General features: G+C 40.7%; 2 protein-coding genes across 2 annotated transcripts in view; one reads left to right on the top strand and one right to left on the bottom strand.

Moving 5' to 3' along the window:
• tex264a (testis expressed 264, ER-phagy receptor a) overlaps nt 1-12038 on the top strand; it is a 72460-nt gene that overhangs the window by 22283 nt on the left and 38139 nt on the right. The gene's annotated exons all lie outside the window — the stretch shown is intronic.
• LOC137595242 (piggyBac transposable element-derived protein 4-like) lies at nt 6917-9887 on the bottom strand. The gene is made up of 2 exons (XM_068315192.1): nt 9247-9887; nt 6917-8882 (listed from the first exon to the last, which is right to left on the bottom strand). The coding sequence occupies exons 1-2, from the start codon at nt 9620-9622 to the stop codon at nt 7264-7266; spliced, it is 1995 nt and encodes a 664-aa protein (XP_068171293.1). The 5' UTR covers nt 9623-9887; the 3' UTR covers nt 6917-7263.

The following is a 12038-nucleotide window of genomic DNA, read 5'->3' as shown; positions in this document are numbered from 1 at the left end:
CAGGTACTAGTTTGTACATATTTTAGAGTCAAAATAACAGATAACTGGTTCAAAATATTGAATTAGACTAGAATTACTTTATAATTATTAGGATTACAGATAATTTCAAGTGAACATTCAATATTAGAGACTCTACTGAAGTGTGTATCCACATGCCGGATTTAGACGCAGTCTTGTTATTCAAAAAATTCTTTATTTCATTTTGTTATTGCCTAGTATGTATTTAATTCATTTGCACTTTTCAACACTGTTCAAATAGCTTGATTAGCCCAGGCTTTAATCACTGTGGTCGTCCTCTAACATTTCTGAAGCTCCTAGTGAGTCCAATGAGAAGTAGCAGGAGAGGCATTTTTGGCGTTCTTATTGACTGCTGTATCCCTACAGCTCCAGGAGGCTCTTCCCTCTGAAACTCCAGCTGAGAATCACATACTTTGTTACCCATAATATTCTTTCTTGTAAGGATGTTCTGACAGTTATTGTTTTAGTGTTTAAATTTTGTATCTAAAAACTGACAGTCCTGCATACAGGTATTTGTACATGAAGGTTTTAACAGACCCTTGAATTGCTGCTGTTTAACTCCTGCTGTGATGATATTATTGAAGTCATGCTCTGACCTGAAACAGGAAATAAATAATAGCCTCCGTTTATCTGCATGGAGAAGGGAAATGTGACTGTGAGACTGAGGCAGTAAAAGATTTGAAACAGGAGTTTGAATGGCGCAGTCATACATCCACATGTATTTGGACATCATCCATCTGGATTTACTGTACTACTCCTCTTTAAAATTGCTGTTAGCCACTCTACAAACACATGATCTCACAATATCTGTGTGTTCCTGTCAAGTAGTTTGTTCATCAAATTGCTGAGTGAGATGTATTCACTGGATATCAGCTTGTTAAAGGCAGTTACGTTGACGTGGACGTCCTGGAGTTTAAAAAAAAAGTTCATGGCAATTCATCATAGCAACCATCACAGGCTTAGTATAATGCTGCCCTCCCACAAAAACAGTGGCTTTTCATAAATATTGGGAGGCCGCCTTCTAGACATTTCAAATAGTGTAAAGTCATTGGTAGTTAAAGAGGACAACATCCTCTTGACATCTATGAGCCAGATGGTGTGCACTGGAGCAGGTGTTAACTAAAAGTGGGAATACATTGCGCCATCACGCGTTCGCACATCAAGACTCGCAACTTCTCCTCATCGTGGATTTTTGGTAGGCAGTTATGTCATACCGTACGCATATTCTATTGGCTGATGGCATCTGGACGTGTGTGATGTTCCGTGAGTGTTGGACTTCCGTGAGACACAAAAGTGCTCTAACAGTTGATAAGAGTGTGGGGAATGGTAATACAGATAGGAGATGGTTTAATATCAGTAAGGGGAGGGTTCATAAACGTTTAAATTACTGTAAATAATAAGACAAATAGTTTGTCGCTATACCACAGAATTTGGGATTCACGTGTCGTTCCTGGAACGCATTAAACGCAAGTAATGAGGGCGCACTGTACACTTTTATAATACTCCATCACAGGTAAAATCCATTCTTGCAAAAGCTTATATAAGTAAAAATACATTCAGTGCTTAATACATTAAGTACATGAAGTACCAAGACAAAAATAAATAAAGAAATCAACTTTATTTATCCCCTGTAGGACAAATTAATAGAACTTTTTTGTCCAGCCACCCCCCCCCGGTCCCCTGGCCCAAGTCCTTTGTCAGTTTTTAAAAAAAAACTTTTGCATGAGATAATTATGGAATATTTATGTTTTGCAGCTGTTGCTGTTAATGTTTAAATTTTTTACAAGCTAAAAAAAAAGAGCAAATTTCCATTTCCCCCTCCTTAATTAATTTTTTAACATTTCATTGATATTTCCTTAGTTTCTTCTTTTCTCTCTAATCCCCCATTTTTGAAAGTTGCTGATTTTAACTTTATTTAACCAGAAAAAAAGTCTCATTGATATTCAAAACCTGTATTACAAGCACACCAGGACAGGCAGCAAGTTTAGGTACATGCACATTTCAATATACAGTGAGGATAATTAGCAAAGAACCAGAAGGGCTTCGTAAGTCAAACAAAACATTTACAGCCATATGTTCCTGCAGCAAAGTCGTTAATCCAAGCTTTAAATGTAGAAAGTGAGACCATCTGTCTGAGAGGCAGGTCATTTTGGAACACATTCCAGGCAGAAGGATCAGCTTGTTTAAATGCCCTTTTCTGAAATTCAGTATCATTTCTGCACTATTTCTGCAAAGTTTTCCACAGTTTGATGTTTGACTGACACTTGATGATATTATCTGGTTGTGCTTATTGAGCTTCGAGTATGGAATTAAATTAGCCTGTAGAGCTGCCCGCTGTTTATGTCTTGAGGCACTTTTTTTATGACACAAACATCATGGTTAGTTTAGTCTCAAAGCCAAGCAGCACTGCACTCTTGTAGCTTGTTCTAAAGCTTGCAGCAGAAAGATTGTGGTCCAAGCTCCTAACACTTTAAATAAATAGAAAAAAATTTAGAACTACAGTAGATATTGATAGAACACTTACAAAAGTCACTGAACCTGGACAGACAACTGCAGCTGCAGGTCCATCCTGGTAACTAGCTATTACTGAAGCCTTCGAAGATTATAAATTGTATTTGTTTAATTCAATCCTACTTAACATTATGCAATAATGATGCGATAGTATGACCAGAGTAACACAATTTTATGTCAGAACTAATCATCAGGTAGAATTTCATCTATAACCGATTACAATATAATTTTCACAGACCAAGTCTCCTGATGGGTAACTGGTAGGTAAAATTTGTATTTGTGTATAATTCTTCAGTAAATTTAGTTCCTTTCAGGTGTTGGGTGTCTGCAGGCAATCATGTTTACTCTGATATTTTTTATTATTTTTTTAAGCGGTGCAGTGCCTCACATACATCGTACCAGTAGGGAGCCAAGCTTGTTAGCAAACTGAATTTGCATTCAGTTCTCTTTCTGTGCTTGGTTCGTATGTAAATTCTTTCTAATCCCATAATCATAATGCAACACTTCGGCAGCTCTGTGTCTTAATGCTCAGAATCACTCTGTGCTGCTCTACGTTCACAGATGCTAATTAACTCTCGTCCCCACTGCAAGAACATGCATGTCCGACCAATTAACCAAAACCTACCCTAAGCGAGCACATTCAGCATGAACCCCAGCTTTAAAGTATTTATGAGGGGCAAACTTAGTGCGCTCATACACAGAGAAATTGAAGTCTTGCTTTTTTAATTTTGTTTGGAGAAAATAATTAAAACATATGAGAACACATAAAGTAATTACTTATGAGTTCACTTTTTTTTTTTTTAGATAACATCACTAAGTTAGTTAATGGAATAAGTCCTCTGTTGCTTGGATGTCTTCATTATTCCAGTGCAACCAAGCAAATGCTTGTAGCTCAGGAGAAGGCACAGATTCTATGGTCCTAGGGGGCACATGGATGAGTTTCATTCTGTCTGTCTGTATCTCTACCTCTCTGTCCAGCATTGAAAAGGCCAAACTGCTTTGCCACTGTGTGAGCAAATATTAAATAGATGCGTGAGAAAGACCCGTCAGTGTAGAACATAAGGAAGTTAATCCACAACCCTTTGGCTGGAGACACTGGCAAAAAGCTGGTGAGGAGATGTCCAAAGAGATCAGCTGCTGACATTTTTAAAAAACATGTATATAATACTTGTGTATGGAGTTGATGCAGGTGGGCTGATTACGAGGACTTTGACTTACACTATGGCTGTGCGGTCGGGCACATGGAAACACCAAAGATTTCTTCTGTACAGTATTTCCACACTATAAGGCGCACTGGACTATAAGGCGCACCCTCAATAATTTGTTCATTTTATAATTTATTTCATATATAAGGCGCACCGGATTGTAAAGGGCACACAATAAAAAAATAAAATGATGTAATTAAAATGTTTGGGGCGGCAGTGGCTCAGTGGTAAAGCAGGCGATAGAGCGGGTCGTCCTATGATTTCAAGATCGGCGGTTCGATTCCCACTCCCGCCCAAAAAATACCCGGAGGTGAGCTGACAGTGGGAGGTGTCAGCTCACCTCTGGAGCACTGCCGAGGCGCCCTTGAGCAAGGTGCTGTCCCCTTTACAAATTGCTAATTTAAGGCGCACCAAGATGGAGCTGCCTGCCACTCTACCTCCCTTGCATGCCTACAGGCCCCCTTGTGTATGCGTGTGTGTGCTACAGGGGCCTGTACACACTAATATATATATGCATGCGTTTGAATCATTAGCTAGAGTGTGCATTCTTAATTACCCTTCGGGGATCAAAACAGTATATAAAATTTGAAAAATTAAACTGCAGCGGCTGTAGTTGCGCAATCCGTCCACTAGATAGAGCCGCGCTGCTCAGACAGTCATGATTGCATTCATGACTTCCTGACTTCCTTTGAATGGCCCCTATTGTTATGTCAATAAGCCATTCTGAGCCTCATCAAGGAAACCTGATCACTTGATCACTTTACCATCTTAGAATGAAGTCAACACGCATATTAAAAAACCAGATTATTTCCTGATCTGAAGTTCGAAACAGATATTTAAGCTCTGACGTTCGTCTTCGTTTATTGATTAAATATTGTTTTGATCGATCGGTAGTCCAGTCGGAGGTGAGGTGCAGCTATTTGCTGCTGTATGTCCTAAACAATGTTTTAACTAGTTTTTAATGTCAGGCCGCTAATTTACTGGCAAATATGACGCTGTTTTACTCCTAGAACTGACTTTAACGTCGGTGTCTCACCGCCGTGAATCTCACAGCGCGTCGCTGCAGACAGAATACACAAGCCTGAATGTGCCCCTCGGCCGGCCGCCCAGAGCTATCAACTACATTTGTAGATCAATTACAGCACACCCGTTGGCACCTTTGTCTAGCAGTGACTCTGCTCTTCAGATTTCAGAAAAGGCTGGAAGTTCAGCTTTGAGGGTCTTTCATTCACCTTTATGCCAGTTTCTCCGTGTGTTTCCACAGACTAATAGAATGGACCGTCACTAGATTCCAGATGACAGAACAATGGCATTTTTAAGACCAATTGAGTTTAAAGTGGGTTATTTCCAACACAAAATTATTAGGAAATACTGAGATCAGTCAGTCAGTCAAACTTTATTAATAGAATTGTTGAAAGTTCCTTATGTTTTGTTACGTAATCACCGGTGCTCCTTACAGTCTGCTCTACCGTCTGAGAGCAGCTCAGTCAGAGCCGGGACTCCGGTGACGCCCCTTGACTACCGTTGTTAGGGGGCGTGGGCCCGAGTGCCTTGTGAGGGGGCTCCTCTGGTGGCGGAGTGCGGCATGACTGGCGGCCAGACTGACGGCTTTTTTTCAGCGATCATGTTTTTAACCAATATTAATATGAATATTAATCCATATATAAGACGCACCGGATTATAAGGCGCATTACGGGTTTAGGAAAACATTTTAGGCTTTTAGGTGCGCCTTATAGTGCGGAAAATACGGTAATTTATTATGGCTTTTGGGGGCAGCAAATGAAGCAACAGGGGTGACAGCAATGAAGGCTGACGGAATGAAGGCTGACAGAATGTAGGCTGATTTTTATATGATCACGCAGACAAACATTTCTGTCCGGTGTGGTTTGGATCTACTGCACAGACATGGAAAAGACACACACCTGTTCCCTATTCAATTTATAAATCTTCCTTCCTCTGACTCCTCCCACTTCCTGATCCTTAGCTCCTCCTCCAAACGTGCTCTTCATAACAACATGTCATAAGTGGGTTTTAAAAAAAAAATTTTAGCGGGCCTTTAATACAAATGATTTCACCCTGAAGTAATGAACTTTTGTTGCATCTTTGCTGTACTTTCAAACGACACTGCTGTGTCAGGGGTCAAGAAGGCAAATTAGAGCATCTCAGAGTTTCCTGCAGATTCTTTAGAGATGTTAACATTACTCCGTTACAGATTTTCTGAACCATCACAGTGACTTCATTCTTTTGTGTTGCTTTTGAAAGGTTATATCACCCATTGATGGCGTGGCTTTATTTTTACGCATTTTGGACAGTAAAACTTTCTAAAGATCGTGTGAACACAAAACCTTTTTCAAAAATTTTTTTAGTTTGATAAATGTTAAAAGGTTAGATGTTTCTTTTTTCAGAAAACGCACAGTATTATTGAAAATCCTCTTTGCATGAATCTGTTTTTGATCTTTTGTGACATGATTATTTTGTAGTTGGACTTTAATGAATAAAAGTGATGTTAAAAATCCAAATCTCTCTCTCTCTCTCTCTCTGTGTGTGTGTGTGTGTGTGTGTGTGTGTGTGTGTGTGTGTTCTCTTGTTTTCCTCTAGAATAGGATCCATTGACATAGCATGGTAGGATAAAACTCTGAATCCGTTCTGGTCCAGCCTGACCTTTGATCATCATCCTCGTAGCTGTTGTCATGTGGCCACTTCCTTTTTGCAGCATTGCTTCCCACTTGCTGTTATGGCTTTTAAGTTTGAATTAAAGAGGCTCAAGGAGGGAAGGTCTGGCAGGGTATGCTTTGTTGTCTCATGTGAACATAATTGTTAAATACCTTTTCCATCACTCTGTCCTTCTGATCTCTCTCCCAAGTGGCTTTAAAATCCATTTTATTTTTGAACCTCTGCTCTCTTCTGGTTGAAAAAAGAGAGACCATCATGCTTTTAATGTGATCAATAGAATTTCTGAGACAATCCTTATAAAATGAACGCAAAGAGAAAATAAGATCAAAAAGAAATATGTTGAGTTAAGATTTCACTCCAGACATTAAAAAAACTCATTGACTGCCAGACACTTTCAGCGCGGACAGCTCCCCAGTGCCAGAGATTTTGAGCATTTTCACTGAATTTTGAAGGCCCACCAAATATTCATTTTTTAGGCTACATAAATATTCCACATATCACCCGAAACTTTAGACTGTCTTCTTTCATCAGAAAAAAAAATTTTGTTTCTAGCATCTATGTGTGTTTAGTTATTGCCCGTAGAACACAGGGTGGTTTCAGCAAAAACAGCTGATTTTGACCAGAAAACGGAGATAATGACGTTTTACTGCAGAGAAGCAAATTCAAGCAAAACTCCAACATCAAACTTCTGAAAATACTTTTACTTATTGAAACAATGCAAACAACATTATAAAAAACATTTTTGATGAACAAATGATTTTATAACAATTTTGAAAATTAGACAAAACATAACAAAGTACATTCATCTCACTGTCAACTGTCAGAACCATTTACAGGTGAGTGTGTGTGGGTGTAATCAATTATATTTCTTTTGAGTGTGATAAACAGTGAAGCATTCTCCTGCATGCAGGGGAATACGACAGGCCTTGCACCACATCCTGGTCTCACTCCTCCCACCCCTTCTAGCACACACCCGACATTTCCTTGAGGGATGTGCTTTCTTTGTGGTGGCCCTCAAACGTTCCAGCTTGTGCCTGGACATCAGGCCATCGAGTCTGCCTTCTGGGTCTCTGTTTCTGACTGACCTGGTTTGCAGCACGTCTTCGACCTCCATCTCCTCGCCTTCCTCATGTGACACGTACCCCTTTTCAGTCCAGGACCTGGCAATATCCTTCATGAAATCAAGGTGCGATTTCTTGATCCCTGGGTTCCTGGACCTGAACAACACATAGGCATTGTACACACAAATCTGGAACAAATAGGCGACAAACTTTTTTGTCCAGTTTTGAGTTTTCCTGATGAAGGGGTAGTACGCAATGTTCTGGTCAAGTTTGTCCACCCCATTCATGCAGGAATTGTACTGAACCACACACTCCGGTTTGAACTGTGCCACTTTTTCCCGCTGACCCTTCTGCCACACCTCCACCCTCTGCATCCTGTCGTTGTGGCAGGTTGTTATCATCCTCACCAGGCGCTTGTCCTGCCAGGCCAAGACCAGTACCCGGCCGTTGTGTCGCACCACCTTCCCCTCCTCACCCAAGTCTGTCTTTGACGGCTCCCTGATGATCTGTGGTTCGCCACGGTTTTTCCTGAGGGTTCCACAAACATTGGTCTTTTTTTTACACAACTGCTCACACAGTTTTACAGAATTATAAAAATTGTCCATGAATATTGTGTACCCCTGCTCGGTCAGGCGGTCAAGGAGGGAGAACACAATGTCTGGGAGTGTGCTCGGCTGGCCAACATAAGGCAACATATTGTAACAATAGCCAGTCCGCGAGTCACACAAAATATAAGATTTTATGCCATATTTGACTGGCTTCTGAGGGTTGTAAACCCTGAAGTTCAGGCGTCCACGCCACTGCAACATCCCCTCATCAATGCAAATGTTTTCATGGGGCTGATACAGCTCTTTGAATTTGGAAATAATTGAATCAAGGACAGGACGCACTTTATAAAGTTTATCTCCAGCATCCTGTGAGGCATTGTCATTGAAGTGGAGAAACTTCCCAATTAGCTGGAACCTGTTGCGTGGCATGGTGTTGTTGAAGTATGGAATGGCTTCCATTGGATCCTCACTCCAGTACATGCTGACGCTGGGCTTCTTTATGTAGCCGGTGAGGAACGTAAGACCCAAGTACTTTTTGAGCTCTGGAACGTTCACCGGTTTCCACACCCTCTCTCTGGAGTGTGGCAGAGCTTCAGGATGTGCCTGTATAAACTGCCGTGCATACAGGTTGGTCTGAGACACAATGTGACCCAGCAGCTCCTCAGTCAGAAACAGCTGCATGAAGTCAACCGGCTGGTCTGAATCCAGGTCTGCAGCCGCATTCTGGGGACCAGGGGTTGCCACGAATGGGAACTTAGTGGGTTTCCAGCCATCATGACCCCAAACACCTGCATCCACCTCCAGTGATTGGCGTCTCCTCGCACCTCTCCCTCTTGCAGGTGCACGTCCTCTACTCGTGTTAGGGACTGTAAAATATAGAAATATACAATTTTACACTATATATATGCATGCTTGAAATAAGTAGGATATCATTTTACACAACATATATATATATTATATACACACATGCCTGAAATAAGTACCATTCTACAATACACACACACACACATATTATACATATATACACACACATGCCTGAAATAAGTACCATTCTACAAAACACACACACACACACACACACACATATTATACATATATACACACACTTGCCTGAAATAAGTACCATTCTACACAAAAGAGTAATACATTCATAGATGGGGAACATCTTATGCGGGATGGAGGGCCGACACGTGATTTTTACATCATGTAACAAAGTAGCAAAATAGTTACCTTTGCTCCTCAGATCCTCCGTGGGCTCCCCCAGGTCTGGGGAGGACTCCCTGCTGCTTTCTGACGGAATCCAGTCGGATGACGAGTCCGGGTCCGGTTCTGAGTCAGAACCGTCGCCGGACAGACGCAGCGGAGAACCCTCCGCAGCGGCGCTCCCACGTGGGACGCCGCCGAACTGCGGGGGGGCCCCGCTACAACCCGCCACGCTTTCCTCGCCTCCGATCCGGTCTTCAATCTCCTTGGTTGCATCTCCTGCCCCCCGATCCTTACCGCTGTCGCTCATTTCCACAGCAGCTACACTGCCAGACAAGCTCTGTGCCAGTGTGAGCTGCTTGAACCTGCCTCCTCCACATGCTTTCGCCTTGCGCTTCGCCATTTTGCTCTCCACTACTGCCCCAACACCGACGCTTCTTCGTCGTTTTATCTGGTGATCTAGGGTGTGAAACACTGCCCCCGACCGGAATAAATGGAATACAAGGCTGAAAATCACACAGAATGTGCGAAACGCTTTGATCTAACGTTCCCTATAAAAAACGCCTAAGACGAAATATGACGTCTTTGGCACTCAACGTTTGGATTCTATAAGACGAAATATGACGTCTTTGGCACTCTGTGAGTTAACAGATGACCAAAAATGCAGACATACATATGTGTATTTTCATTTTAGACATGGTCGGTGTTGTTATACCAGGAGACATAACCTCACTTTTTTATTGTGACTCATAAGGGTGTTTGTTGAACTTTGTCATCCAATTTATGTTTGGATCCTTGGCCAACCTCTAGCAGATTTTCTTTCCCAAACCTTGGCCCTGCTGCAACAACACCTGACCTGAAAATATTATCTGAGGGGCAGAAATTCTTCATGATGATTCTGGTGAGGGTGGCCGGATCTGCACTGGAACTCTAGCCTTTAATGAACCCAGTGAGAACTTTCTTTGCAAACCACAGTCTATGCCTCAGAGAGCATTTATTTCATACAATACTTTTAATTAAGCGACTGTTTACTTAGGTGGCTCATTCTGCTCTGTGCTATCTATATGAATGTTTGTTAGTGTGGCTGTTTTTGTTTGTCTGTGTTGTACTTGAATGCACCTCTTTTTTGTACAGTTCATTTTTAGAGGGTGGAATTTTCTCATGTTTATAGCACTGGCATTCTCTTGTAATCAGATTCCCCCACAATCACATGAAAATTAAATGCAACTACTTTTTACCGCAATACTTTTTTTTCCACAGCATATCTCCTGAACTTTACTTATTGTGGTTAAACAACTTTGTGTTGTTTCCATAGAAACTGTTACATCTAACAACAATAAATAGTTGTCTTCTAATACTGTGATTTTTCTACAAATACCAGCTTTTTCCAGGCAAAACTGGTTTGATGATGATCCTGAAGGTAAGTCATCTTCTTAGACCACAGAATATTTAAAAAATAAACACTTTTCTAGGGTTAATACACAAATGGAGGACATCTTCCTTTGAAAGGTGTCATCTTCACATGACTCTTGTTATTCTTTATCATAGAGATTACAAAATCAATATCTTGTCATTGTAAACCTACTTCTAAAAAGCTGATGCTGTGTGAGTGACAGCATGACTGCAGGCAAATGATGATAAATGAGTCAACATTAAGCATGAGGCATTGATGCTAAAATTGAAGGTGTGGTTTACTGCCAAGAGTAAATGACTATAGCTGAAATAGAGCATTAGGTCAGAGGTTCAGTGTATCTTCTCCAGGTCAGTAGTCAGACGCATGGCAAACACACACATTGATGCCTTTCATACTCACATTCACACCACTGACAATTTTATAGTTTCCACTTTACCTAACTGTCTTTGCACACTGAGTAAAACTAGAGTGTATGGAGCAGACTCACACAGACACAGGCAGCACGTCTTTTGTGAAAGACTCTAGTGAGCTGGAACGTGTCTCACCTTAGCTTTGATTTTTTTTGCAATGCAATCACCTCACCCTCTGTGACTATTTTAAGATTTTAATCACATTTGCCTCATTTCCCAGTTTGCCTTCATGGATCACCTGTCTGAGGCTGAATTTTCTGGAAGAACTTCCCTTCAGCTGATAGTATTTATAAGTTCTTGATACTAAACCTATGCAATCCTTATTTTTATAACATTGGTTTTCCAGCTAAAAGACTGTGTAGTAGTGATGATAGCTCATATGTATCAACACATCAAAGTGTGTAATATTTTTGAAAACAAAAATCAGAAGTAACATGTTTCAATTTTTGATGTGTTTTTAAATTATTTTATCTGAGGGGCAGATAAAAGTAGTTTTTTATTTTAATTATTTGAATATTACTCACTGTACAGTATTTATCTCAGTAGCACACTATGACTAGCAGCAAGCCCAGAGCTGCAATGAGAACAATCTGTGTGTAAAGATATCTGGTGAGCCATCCCTTATTTAAAGAGATGAGGCATCAGTGGTTTGTTCTGTTGAACCTGCAGAAATGCTTCATGGGTGCAGATATTGATTCTGTCCCTGTGGAAGGATGTTGTACGTCCGTGTGGCTGAATATTTGCTCTGATTGATGACCAAAGACCAAAGTGACCATTTTTGCACTGAAGGTACTTATGGGGCTCATTTTTTAAAATGAAAAATGTGCAAATTCATCTGTGTTCAACTTGGTTATTAAGAAGTACATTTGTATGAAAATACAAATATAAAAATGAGTTAAAATAAAAATCTTGAAATGTCATTTGTATTGCAAACACTGCGTCTATTTTCTGTTTTATTGCTGACAGATACTCTCATGCATATTCAACAGCTCATT

Source organism: Antennarius striatus, chromosome 5, assembly GCF_040054535.1.
Source record: "Antennarius striatus isolate MH-2024 chromosome 5, ASM4005453v1, whole genome shotgun sequence".
Classification (NCBI taxonomy): Eukaryota; Metazoa; Chordata; class Actinopteri; order Lophiiformes; family Antennariidae; genus Antennarius; species Antennarius striatus.
Note: the sequence above shows the minus strand (reverse complement) of the source record. Positions and strands in the feature narration are given on the sequence as shown.